At 40.6% G+C, this 27,943-nt stretch overlaps 1 protein-coding gene across 1 annotated transcript; it reads left to right on the top strand.

Moving 5' to 3' along the window:
* The first annotated feature begins 5 nt into the window (after positions 1–5).
* On the top strand, positions 6–27,916 carry ENTREP1 (endosomal transmembrane epsin interactor 1). The gene is made up of 11 exons (XM_059492407.1): positions 6–269; positions 2,717–2,773; positions 11,643–11,753; positions 13,196–13,324; positions 14,067–14,174; positions 14,290–14,405; positions 18,513–18,642; positions 19,186–19,258; positions 23,762–23,911; positions 25,640–25,923; positions 27,024–27,916. The coding sequence occupies exons 1-11, from the start codon at positions 6–8 to the stop codon at positions 27,231–27,233; spliced, it is 1,632 nt and encodes a 543-aa protein (XP_059348390.1). The 3' UTR covers positions 27,234–27,916.
* The last annotated feature ends 27 nt before the right edge of the window (positions 27,917–27,943 follow it).

The following is a 27,943-nucleotide window of genomic DNA, read 5'->3' as shown; positions in this document are numbered from 1 at the left end:
CGCCGATGGTGCTGCCGGGATCCTGCTGCCCTCTCCAGGGACTCGTCCCCCTGCCCCAGACAGGGCCCCTCCGCCCGGGCGCGCCGCGGCGCCGCCGCCTGTGCCGCCCGTGCCGCCCGTGCCCCTTGCTGCTGTTCCGCTCGCTGCTCGGGCTGGGGCTGCTGCAGACCGGCCTGGGCTGCGCCCTGGTGGCTCTGTGCTTCGGGGCGCTGTCGCTGAGCAGCGCCCCGCAGGTGAAGAACGCGTGTCCTCTCTGGGCCGGCTCCTCGGTAAGTGACGGCCGCGGGCCGGACACGCCATGCTGGGGTCCGGCCGTGCGTCCTCGGCACTTGCGCGGCTGGCTGTCCCGAGGGATGCGTGATCACGCTCCCCCGCGACCGCTTGGAAACAGCCTCCGGGTACCGGGGTGACGGCTGTTTGCTGACAGCTTTGTAGGATGTTTGCAGGACCCCAGCGGAGATAGAAACGTCGAGACAAGCAAATAGGGGACTTATTTTCTGACGTGCATTTTTGAGAAAAAAAAAAAAAAAGTACTCGGTTATTTTGCACTATCGGACACAGGATTTTCAAAAATTGTTGTTTGTGTAGATGTTGAATGTGTGTGCTTTGTGCCTTTGATCGTAGGCATAAGGTAGAGATAAATCAGCAGTGTTCCTGGGGGAAAAATAGATGGACTTAGCACAGTTTTGGAAAGACTGCTGAAAGAAGTTTTTCCATCTCCTGTTGGGCCCTGCTTTAAACCACAGGTTTATAAATATGTAATGTATGTAAGAGTTTATATTGCAGAAGCTAGGCAGCAGTAAGCAGAATATTAAGTGTAGCAGAGTCAGATTGATTAGTGCCAGTTTGGGCCCTCCAGCAGTCAGAAAGTCATGTACTGAGTTGGGACACTCAGCTCCTGCTGCCTGTGTGAACAGTATCAGCTGTTCCCTTGCTTTAAACATTTCAATTAAATTGCCATGTTGTTCACCACCTGTAAAAATGCGCTCAGTGCAGTTGTTTGGGGATCAAGTAGTTCCTGTTCCTCTGTATAATGCAGTGTTTGTTCCTGAATGCACACAGTCCTTCCGGGGAGAGGGAAATCCAGACCATCCAAGTGACTTTGTTTAGTATCTCTCATGTGATCTTTCATCCTTTTTGTTTTGTTTTGTTTCTTTTTGTTTTCTGATTCTAACTCTGGGTTAAAAGTTTATGTAACCAATGGATATTCTTTGAATTCTGCACACAGAACCATGCTTGTGCTTTTAAAATGCTTTAAAATTGCTTGTGTAAGATAGAGGTATTCAGTATTTTTAATAATCAAGAAGGGTGTTGATTTTGTTTGGGGTTTTTAAAATTATATTTTTGAAACAATAGTGCACTCAGAAAAGTTACCAAAATACTTTTTGGGTATAAAAATATGTGTGAAAATTTTAGTTCAGAAGCAACCTGGAAAAGCAGATGCCCTTAAAAGCTGACTGCTGTGTCTGATTGGGTGCTTTTTCGTTTGGTTTTCTTTTCATTATGGATGCTACATGCTGACTTGTGAGGGGCATGCCAGGAAAATTTTGAGAAGGACTTTCTTTTCTTATCTTGAACAGATGTAATGAAATAAATTTGCTGTCATTAAGGAAAAAAATTATGTCAGTATTGATTAGCTTTGTTATAAAATCATGTGTCAATTTTGCAGTCAGAGAATTCAAAAAATACTTTGTTATGAAACTGCAGTTATGTATGTGGTTTTGCAACACCAGTGATGATATCAGTAGGTGTTTTGGCCAAGTCATATATGCGTGTTACGCTAGATTAGATTGATCATGTCAAGTGAATGAAGTTACTGAAGGGATTTATTAAAAATACTAGTGGATGACTTCCTGGTTGTTCCAGTCTTCCTGTTTCTTTTTGGGGTAGGAGCTTGGCTGGCTTAGTCAAAATGTCCATCAAGTAGCTGCTGACTTACGGGACATGCTGAGAAACTTACTTGCCTTTCTTTATAGGGTCACTATTCTTGTGTGAGAGAGTATTCAGGTATGCTGTTTGTTTCAGTTCTACAGCAATTTGTTATCATTTCTTAATTGTTTGGTCCTATAAGGTAAAGAAAGAGTCATAAGGTTCAGTTCTGTGATTTAGCAAGTTTGGTCTAAAAACTGCTGTTGCAGAAGAATGTGCTTTTATTTTAACTTCTTTCCTCGTGCTGATACTGGCATTCATCTGATTAAATAGCAAAACTTTTCAGGGAGGTAGTGCTGGTGCTCTTTATTGATTTTGGTAGGGTTCATGCTCTGGGTTTTAGCTCACCAGAATGGTCAGAGTCAGCAAAAGGGAAGAAGGAAGTAGGCGGTTAATGAAGTGCTGAGATGGTGATGGAGGTAGGGGACGAAAAGGACAATTTTTAGATTTGCCTAGCCGTGTTGCAGAGAACAAATACTTAGTTGGCTGAAAGCAGTTATTTAAGGCAAATGTAGAGGTTGGAATTGCTGATATACTACTTGTCCCCATGCATGTTTTCTGGGAGGCAAAAGTAAGAAACTAGCATATTTAATTTGGTTGTTATTTCACAGAATGCTCCTAGGAGCAAAGAACTTCATCAGCATAGGTATTCTCTGCTTTAAAGTGCATCTTTGTATCTTCCCAGCATTGCTGTAGTGTTCCAAAATACAGTAATAAAAACAATGTAAATAGCATTTTGTAAACAGTTCTTTGCTTCTTGCTGATGCCATGTTTTTTTGCGTTGTAGGCAATCTTATGTGGAATCTTAGGATTAACAACATGGAAGAGGCCAATGCGGCTTTTGGTAAGTATGGATTAGACTTTGTAAGGAAATCATAAAAAAAGGAGCCTAATTTAATAGTTGTTGGTAAAAAAAATAATCACCCCTTTCTCCTTTCAAAAAAATAGTGTTGAATCTTTCTTTTCAAATTGCAAAATCATAATTATTTAAAGAGAAGTCAAAGACCGTGCAAGGCCATATTCATTCCTGCATGGATGAAGTCCCCTGTAAGGGCAAAAGTGGATCATGTCTGGAAGAATTGTTAATGTTATTTAAAGCACACATTTTATGTTTTTTTATGTATAAGAAAATGCTGGCTTAGAATAAGTAATTTAGTTCTCCAAGGTAGTGCAGCTTAAACTGAAATGAAGGAGATGGCTTTAAATCCTAGCTTAGTTGTAGTTTTTTAGTTTTTGACAATGGGTTTGAGAGCTAATTTAACATCTTACAGCAGGATCCTGTGCTAGTTTCATATACAGTTGACATTACATTGCTGTGAGAGTAGATTGCTATGCAGGGTGTGTAAGCTGTTTCCACATGTAAGTGAAATCTGAAGCTGTGTAGCTCTTAATGTCTCAGAGTTGGGATTTGAAAAGGAGCTGTGGAGTTCCTTTTGTTTGTGTGTGAGTTTAGGGAGTTTTTTCATTTGGTTGGTTGGTTTTGTTTTGTTTGCTTTTGTGTATTTGCTCAGAATTTTTTGCCTTACTGTCACTTCCGAAGACATTTTTCGGGCCAAGGCAGTTGTTTAATTTTTCTGCAGCACTGTCTTCGGATCCACATGGGTATCAGTGAGGAGTACCATGGATTAGATGTGTGAGCTGTGGATAGAATCATAGAATCATAGATTCACCAAGGTTAGAAGAGAGATTTGAGATCATCAAGTCCAACTGTCAACCCAGCACTGCCCCAAATCCCTAAACTACATCACCCAATGCCAGTTCCAGATGCTTCTTGAACACCTTCAGGGATGGTGACTCCACCACCTCCCTGGCACGTCCTATTCCAAAGCATGACCACCCTAACAGCAAAAAAGCTTTTTCTAGTATCTAATCTGGCTCTCCCTTGTCTCAGCCTGAGGCCATTTCCTCTTGTCCTCTCATTGCAGGCACTGTAGCAGATTCAGGCCCCGACTCACCTCAGCCCCTTACGTGGAGCTGCAAAAAGCAATGAGGTCCCCCCTGAGCCTCCTCTTCTTGAGACTAAACAACCCCAGCTCCCTCAGTTGTCCCTCATCAGAGATGTTCTCCAGTCCTTTCGGGAGCCTCGTTGCCCTTGGCTGGACAGGCCCCAGCCCCTCAGTGTCACTTTTAAAGTGAGGGGCCCAGAACTGAGCACAGCCTTGAGGTGAGGCCTCCCCAGTGCCCGGTGCCGGGGCTCGATCCCTGCCCTCGTCCCGCCGGCTGCGCTGTTCTGGGCACAGGCCAGGGTGGCACCGGCCTCCTTGGCCACTGGGCACACTCTGGCTCATGTTCAGCTAGCTGTCAACCAGCACCCCTAACATCCATTGTTATTTGTCAGTGTGCATTGGTTAACATGGGCAAATTTTTTAGGAGTTTTGTGGATATAGAGAGGAGCCCGCTGTTAGAGACTCCCAGTCTAGAAGGACCATATTTTCATCAAGATAAATGTACATGATATCAGTCTCAAACTGCCTAAGGCTTGCACAGTACTCCTGTGTTAATACTGCCTGTGTTCTGTGCTGTTTCTATAGCATGTTGTTGCTCTTTCACTCTTTAACATTCTCCTTTCTATAAACCTTATTTTCCTTTCCTAGTTTTACTTAAATAGAGAACACAAATTATTCTTGATCCCCTCTTTTATTTCAAATGGTCTTTAGGATGGTCACATGCTGAAGGAGATTGCCCTGTAATATTATGCAGCAGGAAAGTTTTTGACATGAAATTGATTGATAAAAGCTCTGAGCAGCCTGCCATGATTTCACAGCTGACCCTACTTTTGAGCAGGAGATAATGCAGGAGTCTTTCTCAGCTCTCTTACAGCCACAATTATTCTGTGACTGTGTGATTCTATGTAACTGTTTGGGGTTTTTTTCTTATTTGTATGTGTATTCAATAGAGGTTTGATTTTTGATAGCCAGATTAGATCATCCTTGACACTGGGAAGCATTTCTGCTAAAAGAGCAGTGAAAGCCTGGAACAGGCTCCTAGAGATGTGTTTGATGCCCCAAGCTGTCAGTATTCAAGAGGCATTTTGGACAATGCACTTAATACTGTGCTTTGATGTTTGGTGAGCCCTGAAGTGGTCAGGCAGTTGAACTAGATGATTGTTGTAGGCCCCTTCCAACTGAAATATTCTATTCTATGTGGGAAAATAAAAATAAATAAACATTATACTCTTCTTGAGGGTAAGGAAATAATGCCTTAAATTAGCTACAGTCTTTCAAGGACAGATTGTTAGTTTCTGTGGGCATATTTATGCTGGCCTAAATACCTATTATGTCTACCCTCTACTAACTTGAATGTTTTCTCTAGGGAGTTAATGCACTATTAAACAAATTGTAAAAGCAAGCTTCCTAAATCTCTCAGCAATGAGATCATTACACAGTCATTGCTTAGAATTATGATGTTCATAAGCAAGACTAGAAAACTCATTCAGAACTAAAACATATCCATTTGTCAGTTGTGACTGTTCACCTCTTACAACTCCTTATGTAAAGCCTTAGCACTCCCAGTGGTGGTTTCTCACTATCTGTGTTCTGGTTTTTGTGAAGGGTCAGGCTGTTATCGCTGCCACTTCAATGCAAGGCCCTGATAAAGGAGAAAAGACCCAGACTGTAGGTTGTTTTTTCTGTGCTGGCAAGATTCTCATGCTGCTGATGCTTGAAGAAAGCACATGGCTGCAGTGCTGTGAGAAATGAGGCTGGGGATGGGCTGTGGTGTTTCAGCCACTTGTTTTTTTCCTTGGCGGGGAGAAAGGAAGGGAAGCATATTGGTTACAGATGTAGTAGACCTTCAGTAGCACCATCTGCGAAAAAACAGCCATGAAGAGGGATGGCTGTGATAAAACCTTTTAGTAAATAAAATAGAGAGCCATATTTGGATTTTGCCACCCACACTGTTTTACAGCTGTATTAACAATGTGAGATGATACTAGATAAATAATGTATCTCTGAGAGAGGGTACTGCAAGGCAAATTAAGAAATTTATTTTCAAGGACATTTTTGCAAGGAAGGCCTAGCCTTGAGCAGTACAGCTGCTGAGAAGTCTGGTTTCAGTCCTTCCTTGATTTTAGGTGTTTGAGGAATTTCCATTCTGGTTATCAATATCAAGTGTCAAACAGTTTTGGAAGTCAGCTTGTAATGCTTGTGCTTTGAAGCTGATTTTTCTTTGAGGTAATGCTGAGTTAACACTGGACTCAATGGTCTTGGAAATGTTAACGATCCTGTGTTTCTTCTTCTTTAGGACTGTCCAAATACATTAATGTGGAAAGGGAAACTCACCACCTACCCCTCCAAGTTACATGGGTATTGACTGTGAGCTGTTCTGGGCTCAATCTTCCTCAATGTCGCCTTCCTCCAGGCATAGAATCCAGTTTCTTTCTCTCTGCTCCTAAGCTGCTTCCTTTCACACAGCTTCAAATCTTAGTTTTACCTGAAGGAACTTAAATTCTTTCAGAGAGTACATCAGTTCTCCATTGTTAGTTTGATTGTGTATGTTTTGAGTGCAGTTCATGTCTTTGACAGTTCATGCTAGCTGCTATATTGTCTGTCCTTACTTGTATGCCAGATTGGACTGATTTGAGTTTATGTTGCATTCCCAGGAGTTTCCAGGAGCTGTTCATGCTTTGCTGAATGCAGAAGCCCTTAGGTAGTGAAGCATCCTTTCTTTTCAGTCATGCACAAATTAGTTACAGCCCTGTAGAGTGCTTTTTAGGTGACTGTTTGTTTCTGGTTTTGGGGTTTTTTTCTCCAACTGAAACAAAGACTTCAAGTTCAGCATCTCTCTGATGTCTGTTGGGTGCTTTGAGTTCTGCTGCTAAAGAGGAGACTTAGCTGTGATTGAATGAAAGGGAAAGGAGTGCCCGCATCCAACAAGACACTAGCCTGTTGTGCTGTGCAGTTTAACTGCTGCAGCTGCAAGTACTGGGGAGCAGATTGGTGCCTGCAAAATGCATGGGATCAAGAATGCAGGCTGGTTGGATGTGACTGGCTTTCAGCTACATCAAGTACTGCATGCTTAATGTTGTTTGCTAGCATGGCAGCTTTTGTGTTCATACATGCTGTTGTTTTCATGTAAGGCTTTGAGGGTTCGACAGAAAAAAAAAAAAACTTGACAGATTTTCATTAATTTAACTAAAATTTAATGTATAGATCAAGATATTTCATTCAGGTAGCGTTCTTAAATTTTAGCTCTGGTAGTAACAGTGAACTGTGAACAGAAGCTCCCTAGCTTCCCTGACCCTGAAAACCAGTCTCTCCCTAGGCATGTGCTTTATAACAAGCAGTCATTTGACTTGTGAGAACTACTGTAGTAGTATCTTTTTTCCCTGTATTTTAGAAGTAAAATAGTTCTGTATTAACCTCTTTGCTCACACTCACTCTAGACTCCAGCATTAAGTCAATAAGTAGTAATTATGCAAAGGTTTTAAAGTCAGTATAAGATTTTCATAATCTAACTCTTTTAGGAGTCAGATTATGAAAAGCTATTAGAAGCTTATAGCCATTTATATGCTGCAAAAGCTTTTCTCTCATACATTGGGTGTTTTAGTGCTGCATTTAAAATATGTGACTCTTTTTATTAAATGAATTAGTTTGTCTTTTCATGTGGGGCTTTCCTTTGTTCAAAGTTGTATTGTGGGTTTCCATACAATACAATGAATAGCTCTCACAACTGACAGAAATCTAATAAGGTCCTATGAGTTTTAATTATTGCTATTGCTGCTGTGCATGTGGGCAATTAATAAACGGATGTACTCTTTTCTACAGGATGTTTATAAAGAGTATACGTTGTTGTATAAAGAGTATAAGAGTTGTTGAAGCAACTATTTTTTCTTTCATTTAAGTGCCTGCTTGGGCATCAGTCCTGCACGTGCCTGTTTAAGTGGAAGCAGTTCCTCTCTGGCATTAGATACTTGCTTCAGTGGCAGGAGCAGCAGGACAAAAAGGAGCTTCCCCATGCAGAATGAAAGATAGTGTCAGAGCTTTACTATGCAAATTTATTCTTCCTTGGAGACCTCAAAATGCATGATGATGGACTTTTTTACCTGAAAAAAAGATAATACATGCAAGACTTCAGCGAATATGAATAGCATACACTTCACTTTCATGTAGTTTTATTCATATGAAGGTTCCTCACAGCTTTCTGCAGTTGTTCACAGTCCATGTATATCTAATGCTCTGAAGATGAAGCTGTGAGCCAAACTGAGGCCATAGTTTGAGTAGTTTCCATTTTTATAACTGCAGTTAACACCAGTTACATCTATTTTAGTTTTTGAAATACCATGTTTGCCTTTTTCTATTTTTTTCTAAATTGAGAAGAACTTCTCTGGGTAGGATCTTCTGTTGCTGGGATAAAGTGTAACCCCTGTTTTTACTCATAGGTGAGCAGTTATTTAAATTTGCATCTGCAGGAGAGTGTAAGTAACTAAATAAGCTGACAGACTACACGTTAGATGGGACAGTGAGTGACTGAATAAGGGCGCACAGAGGGTTGTGATCAGTGGTTAAAGCCGAGCCAGCCAAGGACCAGGGGTTAGCCTGAGGAGTAGAAAATGAGGGGCCAGTACCACTGAAGTGAGTGCTCTGCACAGTGGATCTGAGTGCACTGTCAGCACAGGTGATGCCAAACTGGAAGGAATGGCTGATACACTAAATATTGGCATTTGGAATGACCTGGACAGGCTGATGATTGCATTGAAAGGAATCTCTTGAAGTTCAGCAATGTGGAAAACAAAGTCCTGCCTACACAGGGAAATTACCTTATCACATAGGAGGGAACAGCATGGTGGAAAGCAGCTCTGCAAGGAAAAACCTGGGGATCCTAGTGGACAGCAAGCTGCCCATGAGACAGCAAAATGGTCTTGTGGCAGAGAAGACTACTGGTGTCCTGGGCTGGATTAGGCAGAGACTTGCCAGCAGGTCAAGGGATGTGATCCTTCAAACACCTGGAGAGGTATGAAAGCTGTGGCTGTTCAGCCTGGAGAAGAGGAGGCTCAGTGGAAATCTCCATTAGTAGCTGATGGGAAGGAACAAAGAACAGTGAGCTGAAGCTTTCTGAGTAGTGCTCGCTGCCAGGACAAGAGGCTGTGAGCAGAACTGAGAAAATAGGAAACTCCATCTGAACATGGAAGACAACTTTTTACTGTTGTGGTGGTTAAAAACTGGTGTAGGTTACATGTAGAGATAGTCAAAACTAACTGGGCATTATATTCAACAGCTTGGTGTAGGTCACAGAATCATAGCATGTTCTCGGATGGAAGGGATCGTATGCTTCCAGGTCCCTTGTTGTGACACCTGCTTGAACAGGACATTAGATTTAAATGGTCTCAAGAGGTCCCTTCCAATCTCAGTTATTGTGTAAAAATGTTGACCAGTGATAGAGCGGAAAGAAAAAAGATTTTTTCTCTTGAGAGTCAAGTACAACGTCTCGTCAACTGTCAAGATGTGTGGTAGAGAATTTTGTGGTTATGGCTCAGATCACGGTAGTATTTTAGATTGAATCTAGAGGAATTATTCTTGTCTTCTGATCATTTGGCAGGATTTTCTGGATATTGGATTATTCAGTCAGAAATACACTATATCTATAATAAAAAACAGATCAAGATTATATTTGCCCATGATAGAATTTATTAGAACATAAATGCATCATGTATCATCAAGAATGTATCATCCTTGTTTCACATATTTATGATAATGCTTTTTCTCTTTGTTCTTTGATTTCTGGCATTCCTTTAGTAAAATATTAATGATTTTGTTTGTTTTTCAAAATTTTGAGTTGGAAGTCTTGATTTTAACTGTAACTTTTTATATAGCTATAGATGGAATTGTTTCCATTGCAGCTTCTGTACCACAGGCGACAACTTAAATGTGAGTTTGCTAGCTTGTTTTTTTTAATCTTTCTTTACTTTGGCCACGTAACTTCTTTTCTCCATTTGTCATCAGCTGAAAAAGGACAAACACACCTCTTGTTTTTCTTAATGTAATTCAATGAGAGTTGTGCTGTAAGTATACTTTATGTTGAAACAGCTTCTGTTTCACTTACAATACTGGCTATTTCCTAATTATTGGTGCCCTGTGTTGAACCCAGTTGAAAAGTTTGCTTTATATGAAATACCTGTGTGTACCAATTTTTTTTCTCAAGGTAGTTTTTTGTTAGAAGAGTAACTAAGTTAATTTAGGTAAAAGCATAAGGAATGGGTTTCATTCATTTACATGCTGAGCATGGTGTAATTTTAAAAACATTAGATTTTGTGTTTGTATGGAAAAAAAAGACACACAGTCCTTTCTAGAACGAAACCCCTCTTATCTGTGGTTTTGTGATTAGTAAAAAGCTAGGACAAAATGCTCTTCCTCTTAATAATTTAGAAATTATTTTGTTTGTAGTGTGTCTAACACAAAGTAGTCCCAGTTCTCTCCAGAGATTCACTAATAGCTACATCAGTTATTGGGGTTTTTGGGGTTAAAATGTACCTTACAGGATAATGTTATCATCAAACTAGTAATGACTAGTAATGTTGTAATTGAAAATTTAGCTTGCTTGGATAGTAATGCTCTTTGGCTCATGTCCATTCATTGGGGATTATTTCCCCGAACCTCAAAAAATGGGAACATAATTTGTGCAACAGCTGTTACCTCTATCTGCTTCAGATTTGAGGTACCTAACCATGGTACATCAGATGAATTTATTTGGAAGGCCATGGTGTTTGCATGTTTAGGAAGTCCTTGTTACTGAATCTTCTGTAAGTCTGGAGCAGGACTGAACTCATGTCCCTCATAGTGTCCTTCTCTTCCTCTGTATTTTGTGATGTCCTACTTTTTTAACTTGGACCATTTTGCTACAAAGAAACCTGAGTGAGCAGATTGTTATTAAGAAGGATGCTTTAGGACCTTAAGAATATGATACTTGCTTTGTGGGATTGAATGCTTAAAGAGGAATCTTACCTTTATTTGACTCTAAAGTAGTAGTCTTACCCAGCACTTTTTCTTGAAGTACAGGATATTTTTGCCTGTATGAATGGGGACCGGGATGGTTCTTTTGTACGTCCAAAATCCATATCCAAAGTCATGTAAGCGTAGATTGTAAGGTGAAAGCAACACATCATTTTGTCCACTGTTTCTGCTTGTCCTTTTTTCATGTATTTATTGCTCTTGTCATTGCTCAATTTCTGGTGTTTTATGAATCTGGAACTATTATCTGATTTCCTAATATTCTGGTTTTAGTAGCTAGGAGGAAATAAAATCATGCAGCTCAAGTCTCTAAAGTGTTTCCATATTTATTGTACTGGAACAAACATTTTTCATATATTTGTGCTGCAGAATAATTCTGGAAGTGTGCGGAATGAATGTTGTCTTAAGATGTTTCTTCCTCTTCAGGTTTCTTTACTGTTCTGAATGTGTTGAGAGTTAAACTTGGTGGGAGAGTGTGACACACATTGGAAGCTGGGCAACTTTCAGATCATACTTTGCCCTCCAACAAATTTCTGGTACTATTATTACAGTAGTTTTCAATAGTTGCATAACTAGTCCAGAATAAGGAGAGAGAAGACAAAGAATTTTGGGAATAGGTTAAGACACCTTGGGGCACTGAAGTCATGGGCAGTTTTGAAAAAGCAGTGTCATTCCCAGCTTCAGCTTGTGAATGGGATTTGCTCTGTAATAGGTTCCTTGAGTTGGGTTTCTGTGCCCACTGCAGTTAACTTTGTTTTGGTGTTCCAGGTTAACCTGTTTGTTCTGCTGTCTATGATCAGTTTTATGCTGAATGTGACTGGATTAATACTAGGATGTCAAGGCATTCAGTTTGTGTCTGGGCTCCCCAGGTGTGATTTGGTAAGCACACATACTGATTTACATGGATTTCTTCTCATTATGGATATTAACTTGCTGTGCTGAGATCACAAAATTTCCTGATGTAGAGTTGCAAGTAATTAAAGAACTAGCACAAGAGATTTATGTAGTAATGTAAAAAATATAAACCATTGCAAAAAGCCTGTGTGTGGGTAATGGTGAGCTACCAACAAAATGTTCAGTTCATTATAGTGTGTGGGTGGGATTATTCTTCCTGTTTTGCCTCACCTGGGAAGGACCATTCTGTGATATCTTACAGCAGAAGCTGTGAGAAAAAAAATAAGGTAGATTAAGTCATAGTAGCTTTTCAGAACACTTCTGCTTGAGGAAGATGCAGTCTGTACAAGGCAGGACAAAATGCAGAAGATTTTTCGCAAGTGGTTGTCATGAGAAATAGAAGAATCACTATTGATGAACTGGAAACTGTGGAATAATTGAAATTGAGGATACAGAGTCACTTCATTAATAAGTACAGAGTCACTTATTAATGAAGATGATTGTGTGTAAAAGCTTGAAGGACTTTGTGGGCTAATGGAACAGATCTTTGAATATATATTTTCATTCATTTATTCTTTCGGGAAAGCTGTTGTTGGTTCCTTGACATGCCAGTAGATGTATTGTGGTGAGAGTCCAAGATTATAAATTTATGGGAATATAGATTAATCCAGTATCACTGTACCAAAGCCATAATAAGAATTAATGATGGTATTCCAGGTGAAGTGGTCAAATATTGCAGGAATTTCTGAGTTGTCTGTAGTTGGAAATACAGGGTAGTGCAAAAAGACATTCCTGAAATCATCAATTATTTTGTAGAGTGGCTTCTGTAGGTGGAACAGTGTCAGCATTGTGACTCCGGAGTTTGAAAGCTAAAACCTCAATTATTTTTACATATGGAAGCATTGAATTTCTACTTTGAAAACTAAGATGATAAGATTAATTTGAAAGTGAAAGTTACAAAAACCTGTGGTGTACAAATATGGCTATTAATGATTTGAGTGCATTGAAATTAGAGTTGATGGTTTCAGTCCATCCATAGAAATGCAAGATATGTTCTTGAACCATAGAAAATGTGTGCAGTTCATATAGAGTGGTTTGCACAACAGTCAGAGAAATAATTTCTAGGCAGTTATGCATTGGAAAGAGCATAAGTAGTAAAATAGCTTAGCAATCAGTGCAGCTTTGATTACAGTAAGTTGTATTTAAGTGTGTTAATACATTACCCACAATGCTTTCTCTCAAATAAGAAGTGTATAGTACAGCTTTATAATGCAGGAGTCATTGGCATACCAAACTGTTCAATTATATGATCCTGTATTTTCAGTCTGCTTTGTGGTCATGGGCTTAGTTTAAGACAATAGGTTCTATATTATGCAGGTAAAAATATTGCATAAAACAATTAAAAAGTAGAGTTTTGTTTTTTAAAGATGGATATGGATGAAAACAAGTCTTGTTTTTGCTGTGAAGAACGTCATCCTACTACCTGCACAGAAGCAAAGGCTGTACTGAAGCTATACCATGTGAAGTCATGCAGTGCTGCTCACCTTGTTCTCAAGGTACCCTGCACACCCATCAATGGGTGCAGTACACTGCTTTTATAATGTCCATGTGTATGCAGCAGTGCAGAGCTGAAGTGTTTACTCGGAAAAACTGTTATTTTTCTGGTCAGTCAGAAACTCTTCATGGTACTGTAACATGATGGGAGGGTTTCATGTGTGGGTTTTGACCAGTGCATTGCTGAGCCAATAAGCAGTTCTTGCCTGTTTTTTGTCTTTAGTTCCACCAAAACTGCTGTCAAATCCAGACAAGATAACAGGGGTAAATGAGATCTAAATTTTAGCTAATGATTTGATGCTTTTGTTAGTCTTTTGCACTTCTCAGCCTTTTGTGGCTTACAAACTGCTAAAATAAAACTCCCAACCAATACCATCTTCAAATATCAGAAGGCTTTGACATGTCTTTAATGTTGATCATCCTGAATCTGTATTTCCCACAGAGAAGATATGAGGAAGGTTATAATTCTTGTATGAGTAGATGGATAAATCTCATCTGAGCTGTATTAAACCCTTCTGGAGCTCTCTGTCAGGACAATAAATAGTGTAAAACAAGTTTTTGCAAATTACTCCAGTCTTGAAGATTGTGCTGAAGACTTCATCCCATACATTTTTTAGAAGTAATTGCCATGATCATCCCTGTGTTTTCTCTATTTATTTTAGTTTTGTATTATTATTTATTATTTTTACATTTACAAATACCATGATTTAATTTTTTAATTTCAATATTCTTCATGTTTTTCAGAAGGTTCTCGTAGCTCTTAGTGCCCTGAATGCTCTCACCGCCACAGTTTGCTTCGCCGCAGCTGCCCTGCATTACGTGCTGACACTGGCATCAAGAAGGTCCTGCACAGTAAGTGAGCACCAGGCATTGCCTGCCATTGAGAGTGGTACAAACAATATTAACAGATTACACTGTTCAATATTTATAGCCCAGAAGGGTTTTAACACAAGTTTTGTTTGAATAGGATGAATGTGAGATTGAAGGTGAAGATCGCAATTTGGATCCTGATGACTTTGTCCCCCCTGTCCCACCTCCCTCCTATTTTGCAACTTTTAATTCTTGTACTCCACAAAGTCACAGGTAAAACTGTACACTCCCTTTCTTTGAGTGTCTTTTGAAACACTGCTTAATCTTTTTTTTTTATGATTGTTTCCTCTGTGAAAAAGGTTTGTGATTTTAGGGGGATTAAAAAAAAAAGAAGAAGAAAAAACCTATTAGTTTGGAAACAGCATAAATACAGTGTGGATAAGGGGGTAAGATTTTGTGGTTTTGAGTTTAGTTTCTCTACAGACTATTTCTGGGTGAGAGAAATACTCCTGCCTGGCACAGCTTTACACGATGCTGTCAGGTGCAGTGAGGACAGCAGTGGGAAGCCAGACACAACCATTTGGCAAGCCAGAGACCCTGAATGGTGTTCCCCCTATGACCTGAGTCATTTTCCTTCTCCCTCTTGAGTTCTTAGGGCTGACTGAAGGGCGTGTTTTGACTGCACTTCTTGGAAAAGTAATCCCTTACCTTGCAAGTTATTTGCTCTTAAAAGTAACTTGCAGGTTGGCTTTACTAGTTTATGACTCAGGTGGGGCTGTTGGAATCCTGGATGCTGAGAATTTTAAACTTTCTGTGCTTACAGGCACAGACCCACAAGAGAACACTGCGTTTGACCTGAGGCTGTGAAGGCTTCCAAAATTCATTGATAGTGCTGAGATAATGGGTGTGTAGTTGGTTAGAAGTGTGTAATATCACAGGGTAGAAAACTTAAGAGTTTGGGATTTTAGAATATAGAAATAAATATGAAGTGAGATGGAGGTTTTAGGGTGGAGACAGGTTGTTATTCTTTACCTTCTTCTTCCTTCTTCTTCATGGGTCTGTAATTGTGATGTTTTGTAATTGGGCAGAAAAGTCCACGTTGTGGACCTTTGGGATCAGTCTTTGGGATCAGTCATTAGGTTAAAAGGGAAAATAATCTAGGTGTCATTAATTGGATAGTTTAGTCTTAAAAGACCTTGTATCAAGAGATTGTTAGCCATTTTGTGCCTTCTAATGAAAAGCTGCCAAACTCATGGTTGTGAGACTGTTGAGTTTATTATTTTACTGATAAATAATAAACACCTGAGTCAGAACATGAACTACTATCTCAAGTGCCTTCAGGGCTGCATTGTTTTGTTCTGAACATACAATATTTATACATAAAGTATTACGGTGTTCAAGCAGACTGTATGACTCTTGTTCAAAATTCCTCCTTTTTGCAGTGAGCAGGAGTGTTTAGTTTATTTCACTGTTTCGTCAGAAATAGTACGCATGACTTTCAAGACTATATGTTCCTGGCAGAACTAATTACAGATTTTGGGATTGCCTAGAAAATTATAACATGGCACAACAGTAGGATTTAGAATGAACAGGTTGTCTGAAACACCAGAGGCTGGATTTGAATTCAAAAGACTACTGAAATCCTCTATTTACATCTTGGTTCAAGCAGCTTATGACAACAGAGTGGAATGTATAATGATCTCTTTGTAAGAATAATTATTTATGCTTTAAAATGGACCAGTTGTTCTTTGTCTAGCATGTCATTATGGATGGTTATCTCTTTCCCAGCAGCAGGATTTTTTTTTTTTTTTTTTTGGGCACCTGAGGGTCTGCTGAACAGTATTTAAGGCTTCTGTGGTCTAAAATTGAGTAGCTACCTTGCCTGTGTCTGTGTTAAAACTGGTTGATAGTAATGCTGAAGTAATGATAGTAATTACAGGCTGATAATAATGCTGATGATGACATCCTTCTGAAGTCAGGCTACTTGTTTTAGGGTGTTCTGGGTAGTTACACAGGAGTGCAGAAGTTAAAGCAGCAGACTGGCTTTATTTCTGTTTTTGGAAGATGAGTAATTATGACTCAGCCCAGGCCGAATCCTACAGGAGTGGCTGAGATGGGATGTGGCCATTTATTTCTCAGTCAGCCTTCTCTCACTTCTTCCTCCCAGATTGTACCCTGAGCTCCTTTTAGGTCCTGTGCCCTGGCTTTCTGTGCTGAGCTCCCTGGTCCCTGCATCCCAAACCTTTGTGTGCAAGGGAGGTGTGACAGGAACCACATCCAGGGAGGTGAGCACAAATCTGCAAGCTCCGAGACAGATACATCCCCTGAAAAGGGAAATACAGTCATCAAAATTTGTGCCAAAGACATGTTTGGAATGGGCAGGCCTTCTCTGCCACTCTTTAAATTGAAACATCAATTTCAATATTGAGTCCAAATATCAAACACTGTTTGTTTGCTCACCTGTTCATGGGAAACTTTTGCATTTGTTGTATTTATTAGCAAAAAAACCCCTAGCCCTTCAAGTGTCTGGTCAATTCCTACCTCTTGTTATTTCATACATTAAAAAATAGCAATTACATTATTTTTCAGGGTTGGCACAAAACAAACAGTGAGAGCTGAGTTTACAGATGAAAAATGAAATGTGAAGTTTAGCAGGAGTTGGCCTTTGATCCTTGTGGGTCCCTTCCAGCTCAGGACATTCTGTGGTTCTATGAAAGCGTCACAAGACGTGTAAATTAAGGGAAATGATAATGCATGTTGGGCAGCAAGGCCTAGAAATCTACCTCAGTTCAGTTTAAAGTATTGTTTGTGTACTTCCTGGAAATTGCAATTAAGGGACTCCAGGGAGTGCTTTTCCAGTTGCATATTATGTAATAAGTTTTACCATAATTGTTGGACATAGCATTAATTTTCAAGGTATGACTGAGCTGGGTAGGCCAGATCAGGCGTGTTTAAAAACAAAACTAAGATTCGAAATGTATATAACTTTGTGGCTTACATTGAATGAAAATTCAGCATCAACATACTAGGAAAATGTGAGGAAGTAATGTTGATGGAGGATCTGTCTCCAGAATTATTCTGAAGCCTTTTGGAATAGATTAAGTAGATTGTAGTTAAAAACTATTTTAACATATTTTGTTTTCCCCAGTTTAAAGACTAAAAAAGACAGTGGCCAGCTGTAATAATATCTGCTTTCCTTTCCTCAGATTTCTCTGTGCATTACCTCTATTGCCTTCACAGAAGCCTTTCATAAGCGGGCTTCCAGCTTCTCATTTTGGAAGTTTTATGCTTTTCCTGTCTGTGCAAGTGGTCTTCCATAGGCATTTCTGTCATTCTGCCCTTTCCTCTGAGCTTGCAAGAAAAAAATTTTCACAATCATCTTTGTTCCCTCCAGCCAGTGTCCAGAGACGCCCTAAATTCTGTGAGGAAGTTCTTGCTTTGTAGAGAGTAGCATCCACTAGTGATGGTGAATGAAACCTGACCAAAATTCAGAGAACAAAATACGGGTTTCTGTGTGTTTCTTGAGGTTCCTGCTCAGCGCCAAATCAGCAAATAAATTAAAAAAAAATAAAAAAAAGACAGAGAAGAGCTGGGGTGTTTTGGGTCACAGACTTCTCTGAGGATAGTGTTGGGAAGGTTTTCATGCCGGCTCTGCTGTTGACCTCCACATTGTTACAGCGTTCCTGGGGCAATGTAAATGTATGCTTATCAAAATTAAGGTTTCTCTAGGCACTATTCTATTTTCTTCCTTCTCAGAGCTGCCTCCTAAGAGAAAGATGTTGCAGTAGAAGGTCTTTGGGATTCCTGGTGTGATAAAGTTTTCAGAGAGCTCTTTGGAAACTGAGGAGTAAGGTTAGCCATGAGGTGCATTTGCCTCATACAAGCCTTTGGAATTGGTCAACCATAATATTGTTGCCTTTCACAAAAACAGCCTTTAGTTTGGATTTGGCTTTTTCTGTGCAGCTGTGTCTGAGCATAAAGCACCAGGTCAGAAGTATATTAAATTTAGGTTACAAATAAGAACTCAGTGGTTCACAAAACTCAGATATAGGCTCTCTGTCACATTTTGATTGACAAACTGTACTTTAATTTTTTGTCACAAAACCGAATCTATGAAGTAAAACTGGAATGGGTTCCTAGGCCCAAAGATGTTTGAACTCTGGGGAACACACTGGAGAGGCACGTCCTGAGGAGCTAAACTGAGAATTACTCCTGCCATCTTCTGAGACAAGGTCTTGCAGATCTTGGCGAGTCCAGTATCTGTGACGTGCATCCCAAAATCTCATCTGGCACAGAAAGCCAGTGGGGTTTGGTAACAGGTGATTTCTTCTGCAGCTGGAAAGCCATACTAACAGATTTGATCCGTGTTATTTATTGTAGCACACCTGTCTCTGATGTGATTCCACTGCACTATATTTATGTAACACGAATCAGAGGGGTTGAAGTGTACTGCCCTCTGGACCCACCTCCACCCTACGAAACTGTGTGCAGCTTAAAAAGCTCTGAGCAGGTATGAGCCACAGGAGTTTAATGTCTGATTTGGTTTTTCCACTCTAAGGGAGAGGTTGCACTCAAGCATGGTATATGTACATCAGGAGGATACATTTGATTATGAATGTAAATTTCACCAAAGATTTTAATTAGTCACTTATCTGTGGAACTGTAAAGTTTTCTCCAGTTGGGAAACAACCCAGGCATAGGGAGAAGGAGGAGAAAGCAATGTGGAGCACACCTGTTGCTGGTTATTTAAAAAGAGCGCCTTGCTTTAGTTTGCTTACTCCTCCCATGAGGGACTAGGTCAAGGTTTTTGCATCACTGGCCATCCTTTTTCACTGGTGTTTTCAAAAGACAGGCACTTTTCATCAGAAAATACTGGGTAGGATAAAATTCACTGTGCACTGGCCTTGATTTTGCCATGGGATTGAAGTCATATCACACAGTCTCTCTGTAGTTAAGAACAGGTATTCCATTTCTAAGGTGGATGCTGCAGTTCTTAGAAATGTCAGAGAAAGGTGGTGACTTGTGATTTTTCAACTTTTGTATTCTGTTCCAGGGAGGTGCACTTCAAATAAATGGTGTGGAAGAGGTTGATTCAGGGGAAGTAAGTGACAGGCAGTCCTCTCAAGGTAAAAAGTAATTTTAATGTTTGTTCTAGAATGTTCCCTCCAACACATACAACTCAATGCAGCAGCAGCAGCATTAGTTCTTTGACAGACAGCCATCATACTCCAAACCAGAAATACAGAATCATGATTGTTTTGGGGTGGGAGCAAGGATTAATATTTAAAATGTTTAAAAGCACAGCAAGTTGTTTTCATGCAAGATACAGAAAGAAGGATATGTTTCCTTTTTAGTAACCTAAAAGTTATTTTTTGACACTATATCCATGTTTTAAGAAATTATGTCCACCTCCGGTGCTTCTCTTTGTTGAGTGTATGTGATGGGGCCTGTTAACATTTTGTTGCTGGTAAAAATAGGATAAGGATTAAGTATTGCAGTACTGTGTGGAGCTAAACTGGGAATTACTCCATTATCCAGCCTGAACTGGAAGAATTACTAAATAATTTCTGCATCCTGGTACGGGAGATAGCTAACCTTCTGTAAGAGACAACATCAGGTTTGCTCTGCACTGTTTTAGAAAACCATGCCTATGGCTCAAAGATTTTTTTAGCCTAATGTTTGTTGCAATGTAGGCTTGTGGCTGAACAGTATTAACTTCCAGCTTTTCCAGTACAGCCCATGAAATATGTTCCAGTTTTCATTAGGACTTGGCCATTGTGGCAAGATTTGTCTCATTTGCGATATCCACACAACAGAGTAAAGACTGGGGCAGGGGGCAAGCCCCAAATCTTTTATTTGATTGCGGCCTGTCTTCTGTCAACCTATTTACTAAACTGTAAAAAAAGCTTGGGTTTGAACTGCATCAGTTGGAATTGTTCCAGTTATGTGGAGTCAGGGGAAAAAAAGAGTCTGTGTAAAGTCATACTTTAGCCAAATATCAGCTCTGTCAAAATCCCCTTAAACTCTGACCGTCTGCCTGAAACCTCTGAAAACAAGCACTTGGGTGCTTATGGTGTCTTGCCAGCTGTAATAATCAGAATGAAGCCTTTTGCTACAGCTCCTCTGGATTTCTTGCTCAAGGCTTTCTTACTGGTAAAACTCCTGTTGCTTTCTCTGAGCTCCTGTGCACAAACAAAAAGAGGTTATCAAATACAAGGATACACGTTAAAAAGTTATGGGGACTGGAAACTGGAAAAAATAGCATAGAAAATGCACTTGCAGGGAAGGACAGTCAGGAAAGTATTTTGTCTTGTTTTGTCTTGTTTTGTTTTGTTTTGTTTTGAAAAAAGGCTCTGATATCACATTGTTTGAGGCATTTGTGTTTAAAAATTTCCTTTGGAAGAATCAGACCTACCTGAGCACATATGGCAAAGGGTACCCTCCTCTCTATGATCCTAACTGGTTTGTCCAGTATTTTTTAAATAAAAATATCTGTAAATAAACATTTAATTAACAGCCTGCCTGTTAAATTCTGATAAAAACAGAAAGTAAGCCTCTTAAGAAAGAAAATTAACCCTGCTGCTTCTTCTAGATGCCAGGGCTTCCTAGAGTTTAGGAAAAAAGAAATACTCGGAGCTGTATCTCTTCCTTTATTTAAATTCGGAGAGGTGTACTACATCTGACTGGAATGGAGTTAATTTCCTTCATAGGAGCCTATGGTGCTGGTTTGGATTTGTGACCTGGGGGGAGTGTTCCAGCGTTGTCACTGTTCAGGGACTGGCTGGGATCAGTCAGTGGTGAGTGACTGTTTTTGCATCACTTGTTTTCCCTTGAATTTCTTGGGTTATTACCCTCCCACCTCACTCCAGCTGTCCTTATCTCAGCTCATGAGTTCTGCCACTTCTGTCCTTCAGTTCTTCTCCCCATATCACTGGGCAAGAGGGAGTGTGACTGCAAGGGACTGAGTGCCTGCTGGGGTTAAAACACTGCAGGAGGGAAATACAAGGGGGGGCTCGTGTTGGAATTGTGGCAGAGGAAGTCTGTGGGCGGTCTCAGCTGATGCAGTGTAGCAGTCCATAAATAAAACTTGATCTTTCAGTTTATACTGGCAGGCTGCCATGCCAGAGCATTTGTGTATGATGCTGTGATTCCTTTGGCATCATCAGGGCTGATAACTGAGCATAGCTCCTAGTGGAAGTTAGAGCTGTGGACTACTCTGCCAGCAGAGTGAGGGGAATCCTGACTGCTGTCTGCAGGAGGAGCTCTAAAGATTCTCTGTGCCAGCTAAAACTGTTTTACTGACTTCATAATCACTCCTGTGAAGCAGAAAAGGATTTCCCCTGCTGACTGCAGTAGGCAGGCAATGCAGCATTTTGCTGGTGCTGTAGCTGCTCTGTATCATCACAAACTAGGTGTACGCATTTCCAGTTCACACCACCATAAGACAGTTATCTTTCTGAAACATTAATATTATTAAGGATTATCTTAAGATCACAAAATCTGTTGATTAATCTGCTTAAAATTTTTTAAAAATACCAAACAATCTCTCCAAAGTAACAGCAGCATTGTATCTCCAGGGCTTACTGCTAACACAGCTCCACTGGTGTTGAAAAGTTTAGATTGGTGATGGACTCTTTAATCCTGCATGACTCTTGGTCTGCCATATTTTGTTGCTGGGCCTCACCTTCTGATTTTCTAGGCTGGTACCTGTTTTATATAGGTTGTGTCACTCTTTCTTCTCTTTAGAGATTCTAATTTGCATTTGTGTAGACGATAAGGTGCTGTCCTCAACAAGTACAATCATCAAAACCTAAATTTTCTTGATGCTCCTGCCACTGCTGCATACCTGTTAAGAGTGACACTACAGGTTTTTGCTGTGTTCCGAATAAAAGCCTATTTACATTAATTTGGTTTTGTACTGGGTTTGCATGACCAAGTTTTGGTAGTGGCAAGGAAGCTGCTGGAAGGTTTGAAGCTTCTTCTATGCCTGGCAGAGCTCCAAAGATGGACCTGCTGCTGGAGAAGGCTGGACCAGTTAGAAATCATGGTAACACCTCTGTGACAGCATATTTAAGAAGGGAAAATAAGTTACTTTACAGATGTATTGGTGGTCAGAGAAGAGTGAAGTGAGAATATGTGAGATAAACAGTCCTGCAAATGCCAGGGCCAGTGGAGAAAAGGAGGGGCAGGAGGTGCTCCAAGTGCTGGAGCAGAGATTCCCCTGCAGCCCATAGTGCAGCCCATGGAGAGGCAGCTGTGCCCCTGCAGCCATGGAGGTTCACAGGGATGCAGAGATCCACCTGCAGGTCATGGAGAACCCCCACTGGAGCTGGTGTGTGCAAGAAGGCTGTGAACCCATGGGAGGCCTGTGCTGGAATGGGCTCCTGGCAGGGACCTGCACACCACTGGAGAAAGGAGCCCATGCTGGAGCAGGTTTCTGGGTAGGACTTGTGACCCTTTGGGGGACCCACGCTGGAACAGGACTGACCCCATGGAAGAGTGACCACACTGCAGCATTTTATGTAGAAGTGTTGCCTGTGGAATGGACTGAAGCTGGAGAAGTTCCTGGAGAACTGTCTCCAGTGGGAGGGACCCCATGCTGCAGCAGAGGAAGGACCCCTCTCCCTGAGCAGCAGCAGAAACCATGAACTGACCATAACCCACATTCCCTGTGCTGTTGCAGGGCAGAAGCCCAGGGGAGGGACGGGAAAGGTGGTTTTAAGATCTGTTTTACTTCTCATTATTCTGCTCATTTTTGAGTAAAATCAGCCAATATCCACGAGCTGAATCTGATAGTAATTGATAGTAATGATGATGATAGTAATTGATGAATGATCTCTCCCTGTCCTTATTTCAAGTCATGAGCCTTTTTCTCCCCTGTCCAGTTGCAGAGGGGTGTGGCTGTGATGGGTATGTGGCATCCAGTTAAGGGCAGCCAACTACAAATTTTTGAACTCCTGAATGATCAATAAAATTGTTTTTTTGTAATATGCCAGGTGCCACTAGATGGAGGTACAGAACCAAGCTTAGTGAGAAATGTACACAGCTGCATCCTGTCCTGTTCATTAAATTGCAGCACATAGTTTCACTCCTAGGAAAAAGAGTGGGAAGGATATAGCATATCACAAGAATGCAGGAAAGTATAAGTAAAGATTTTAATTTCTTTTTAAGGGCTGATCACTGATTTACAAGATCCCTAATTGCAAAAGGTGACCAATCTCTCTAACTGTGTGATGTCATATCTTGGTACAACTGCCTGTAAGCAGGAGGATTTGGGGCTCTGTGATACTTAGTTTTTTTGCCAATAAAGCTGGAGTTCCCTTCTCTCTGATCAGGTAGTTTAAGGTGATTTTTGTACTAGGGTGTACTAGACTGTAGTCTATTGGTACTCCAGTTGCATAAGGCTGAACAGGTTTTTGCAAACATTTTAACAATGTTTAGACCAATGTTACTGTTCAGTAAGTGTGGGTCTGTGCACGCATACATGCTCCTCTACACCTCTGTGACCTCTGTCATTACAGATTTGCAGATTTCCCTATTACAGATGGGGGGAAAAAATCAGTTTCTAATAATGGCTTCTACAGATTAGCTTTATTTTGACTACTGCTTTTCTGTTTCCAATTATTCAGCTGAAGAAATTCAGGAGCCTTCCAGCAGAGTGAGCCTTTCCCCTTCAAATGCAGGCTGTGTGCCTGCAGGAAGGAACAGAAGAGCCTTCGATCCCTTGTGGAAATGTTCTAAAAGTGACGCTGGGCTCCTGCACTGCCAGCTGCCTCGAGGTGACTCTGTTTTCTCTGCCAGTGATTGTGTAATGGTTCTTTGAAAGAACTTTTCAGCAGTTCGGTACATCGAACCTCGTACCTGCAGAAATCAGCTGCTGTTTCCCAACAGAGCACCTACATAACAGTACTCTGTGCTTTGCCAAACCTTCTCCACCTAACTCCTTATTTTGCCACTCTTCAGGTTTTCATATCTAGGAGCAGGGTCTGTAGCAAGGTCTAGGTATGAGGGAGGGGTAGTGGAAAATGAGGAGAGAGAAAACAGGATTCCTCGGTGCACTGACATCTAAAGTCTTACGAGTGCAGTTGTCAGTGTAAGCAATAAACCATAACTGGCTTGGGGATTTGCCTATACATTTGCTCCCCTTTTATCAAGCCTCATATTGTCAAAAAAAACCCCCTCAGAAACTCAACACAACCCATGGTGGAGAGTTGATGAAATTGCTTTGGTGTCAGTGATCTCATTCTGCTGCTGTGGGAAAACTGCTAATGTGACTACACAGTCTGTGATACTGCTGACAACCTTGAAAAACGCACCTGTCAGGGGTCTTGCAGTTTTTACGAGAGGATATTGGAATCTCAACAGGAGCTGCTGATACATACCAGCACTCAAAATGTAAGGGCCAATGGGGCATGTTAGTAACAGCCATTTATTTTGGATATTGGGAGCATGCCTGCCTGGATTACACTTGCTGTTTTTGTGGAATGTTTTCATGGCTCTGCTGTATCATGTGCTTTTTCTTGTCCTCCTATCAACTTCCACCACGGCAGCCCAGAGAATCTGCTGCTGAAGCAGTAGTTACATGACACAGAACCTATTCATAGCTGTGAAAGCGGAGTGCTTCCACTGTACAGAGACCCCATGTCAGGAGCATTTGGAAGCTTTAGGCTTGGTGTTCCTGAAGTTAGGTCTGAGTTAGTCACCAGTGCTACAGAATAGGAACTCACTGCAACAGAGGAATTTGCTTCGAGGTAGTGCTTTTCTTGCTGGGAAGTTTTGTGTCTCCTAATATTTTTTGGTCTGAAGCTGACATTAAAGAGCTTCTTGAATAAACTGTAGGTGTGGTTTTGGGGTTTTTTTGGTTTTTTATTCCTTTTAATGGGGTCAAAATTTGGTAACTTGTTTATACCAAAGGCAGTGAATTTTTCACCAAAGGCAGCAAAATTGATTCTGTATTGCCCTTTGTTTAGTCCTTGCAAGGTAATTTTGAATGTTTTGGTGTGGGTTAAATTGTTTCGGTTTTTCTCATTGAATTTCTACTTTGTAGTATTACTAGCTTCCAGCTTGGCAGGTAGTGATTTTCAGGTACAATTTGTCCTCCTGACTGCTAATAACTAAAAGTTATAAAGAGTTTAGGAGACATCATAAAATCATTATACCTTTATGTTTACATTAACACTCAACAGGCATTTCAGGTCTCTTCAGATGCCAAACAAGAGAAAGGAACCAAATGTACACAAAATGACAAAGAGCTTTTCAAAGGCGAAGAGTCCCTCCAGACGCTGACATGCAATATGCACTCAGTCATAACTATGTATGACTGTTTTACAGGCATTTTGTGTAAATCTGATAGAGTGAGCCTTCCAAGCCACCCTGACCATGCCAGACTGTCAAGCTGTACAAGGTTAAAAAGGTTAAACCATGTACTGCATCCTCATTGAATAAAGAGAGGAATCTCTGGGAATACTGTGAACTATGCGGATTGTTTACTTGTTTTTTGTCTTCAGGGACAGTGGTCAGCTGTGAAACTGCAACACTCAATGATGTAAATCCACTGAACGCTGTCACCTTGCGGAAGAGCTCAGGAGCCAGAGCTTTGAGGGGAAGACCCCAGTCTCTGATAGACTATAACTCTTACATGGACACTAAACGGCGTGTGGCATGGATCCTTGAGCAGTCCTGCAGCATGAGCCCAGACATACGTGACTTGGTGGAAAATATCAAGTCTGTTTTAAAATCAGATGAGAAACATATGGCAGAAGCTGTGACCAGTGCCACGTTCCTTGAGCAGGTAGTTTTATTACTTGTACTGCTCAGATGTTGCCCCTGGTTCGGAAGTATAAGTTTCCATTTGCCAGTCTGTGTGTCAGAGTTCTTGAACCAAACTGGCTTCCTTCAGCACTTCAGTTCCATGTAGGGAGTGTGTGAGAGGCTGTGACATTTTCTGCTCTATCACCTAGAAGCCAGAGTATGTGTGTATTTAAAAAATGAGTCAGTCTTCTATTGAGGAATCATGAACTGTAAATAACATAACAGCATTTTATACAGAGTGTGGCAGAAGAGAGGGAGAAGATGTTCTAAATAAGCATTTGCTATTGCAACCAGAAGGAATGGAGGATCACAAGGAAATTTTTATGTCAACCCACTAGAATTAACTTTTTTGTGATTGGCTTTTAGGATAAAAATAAGACCTAGTACTAAAGAAAGAAAAGCAGAAAATAGAAAATTTGTGCTTACATTAATGGAGTGAATATCCAGAAGTTTCAGACACTGCAGACTTCATCAAAACAATTGTTTTGGTAACTTACATTCCATTTGGGTAGATTCATGCACAGCACAAGTGATTTGCTATGACAGCTGGTTTTGGTTTGTGTTCTCATGCAAAACGCATCAGTGTCATTTAGGCTCTGCAGATAAAGTGGGATTTCCCACTGCAGCCTTCAGGCAGCAAAAGCCTTGGCAAATATGACAGAAACAAGAGGGAAGAAGGCTCCTTAGAATTTAATTTATCACACAGGCCTGAAGGTTATTACAGTTCAGTGGCTTCTGCAAGGAGGCGACATTTAGGTTCCTTCTATAACAATACGAGACATGCCATAGGTTGGAGTGAGAGAATTCCTGTGCACCTTTAGTTTCCCCTCAACTAAACCAACCTAACAAAAACCTCACAAACAACAACAAAATTAAAAATCACCCCACTCCTTTTCCCTAGTAGGACTCCTTTTCCCATGCCTCCTTGGCAAATGCTAGGGGTTTTATAGCTTTTTAAATTATTCTTTAAACACAACAGACAACACTACAATTAGCTTCTTCCTAGTTGGGTAAAAAACTATTCTAATGGAACAAGAACCAGAAAACAAAACTGATTTAACTTCTCTCTTATTTTTAAAGGTGATGACAACACCTGCCCAGCAAGCCACATCATTGAGAGTCCATGTGTTGCCTTCGAGATTGTACCCTGGATTGCTGTACCTGGAGAGCTGTGGTGACCTGAGTACTTTCACCACAGAGGGAGAACAGCTAGCAGAGAGGAGAATCCAAAGAGCAGAACACGAACGGCCTCACAGTGTTATTGGTGTTGTCAGAGAAACTGTGCTTTGAGCTGGCTTTTTAGTTATTCCTCAGCAGAACACTTCTGTCAGACATACACATACTGCAGAGGAAAATCATCTCTGGCAAATGGGTGGATGGGTTTGTCAATAATCACCTTCTTTTGTAATACTCTTATGCACAGACTCCAAAGGGGGAAGATCATTCTACAAAGAGCAATGAGGAGATTGAAAGCTGACCTTTACTGGGCTCTCAGCTGCAGCATATCTGTTTGTGATACATTGGTGCCCTGCATCTCTGTGAAGTTTGGCAGCATGTAGTTGTGGGGTATGCATCATCCTTGTGGAAGGAGCTGTCAAAAGCAGTATTGAAGAACTTCACAAGTTTTTGGCACTTTGGTTTAAATTAAAATCTGTCATAAAATGGAGACATTCAGATATGAACTAAGTTAGTAGAAAATGCTGAACAGAATTCTAAAATTATTCTTTATAAAGAAAGGCCGTTGATGTGCAAACTGTAATAAAAATAAAATCTGTCTTGAAAAAGTGCTCTTTTCGCTCAGTGAACTTCTGTCTTAATGGCAGAACATTGTTTTTGTCCTAGTGATGGAACAACATCCAAATCCAAAAGCACAGGTGTTTTGCAACAGGTGATGATGGCTTGTTCCTGTCCTGGGAAGAAAGGCACTCTCTGGGTAGTTTCAATTAAAATGCTGTTTGTTACAGCAGGTGCTATGAACAAAGAAGCTAGTATAGCTAATT

Source organism: Ammospiza nelsoni, chromosome Z (genome assembly GCF_027579445.1).
Source record: "Ammospiza nelsoni isolate bAmmNel1 chromosome Z, bAmmNel1.pri, whole genome shotgun sequence".
Taxonomy (NCBI): domain Eukaryota; kingdom Metazoa; phylum Chordata; class Aves; order Passeriformes; family Passerellidae; genus Ammospiza; species Ammospiza nelsoni.
Note: the sequence above shows the minus strand (reverse complement) of the source record. Positions and strands in the feature narration are given on the sequence as shown.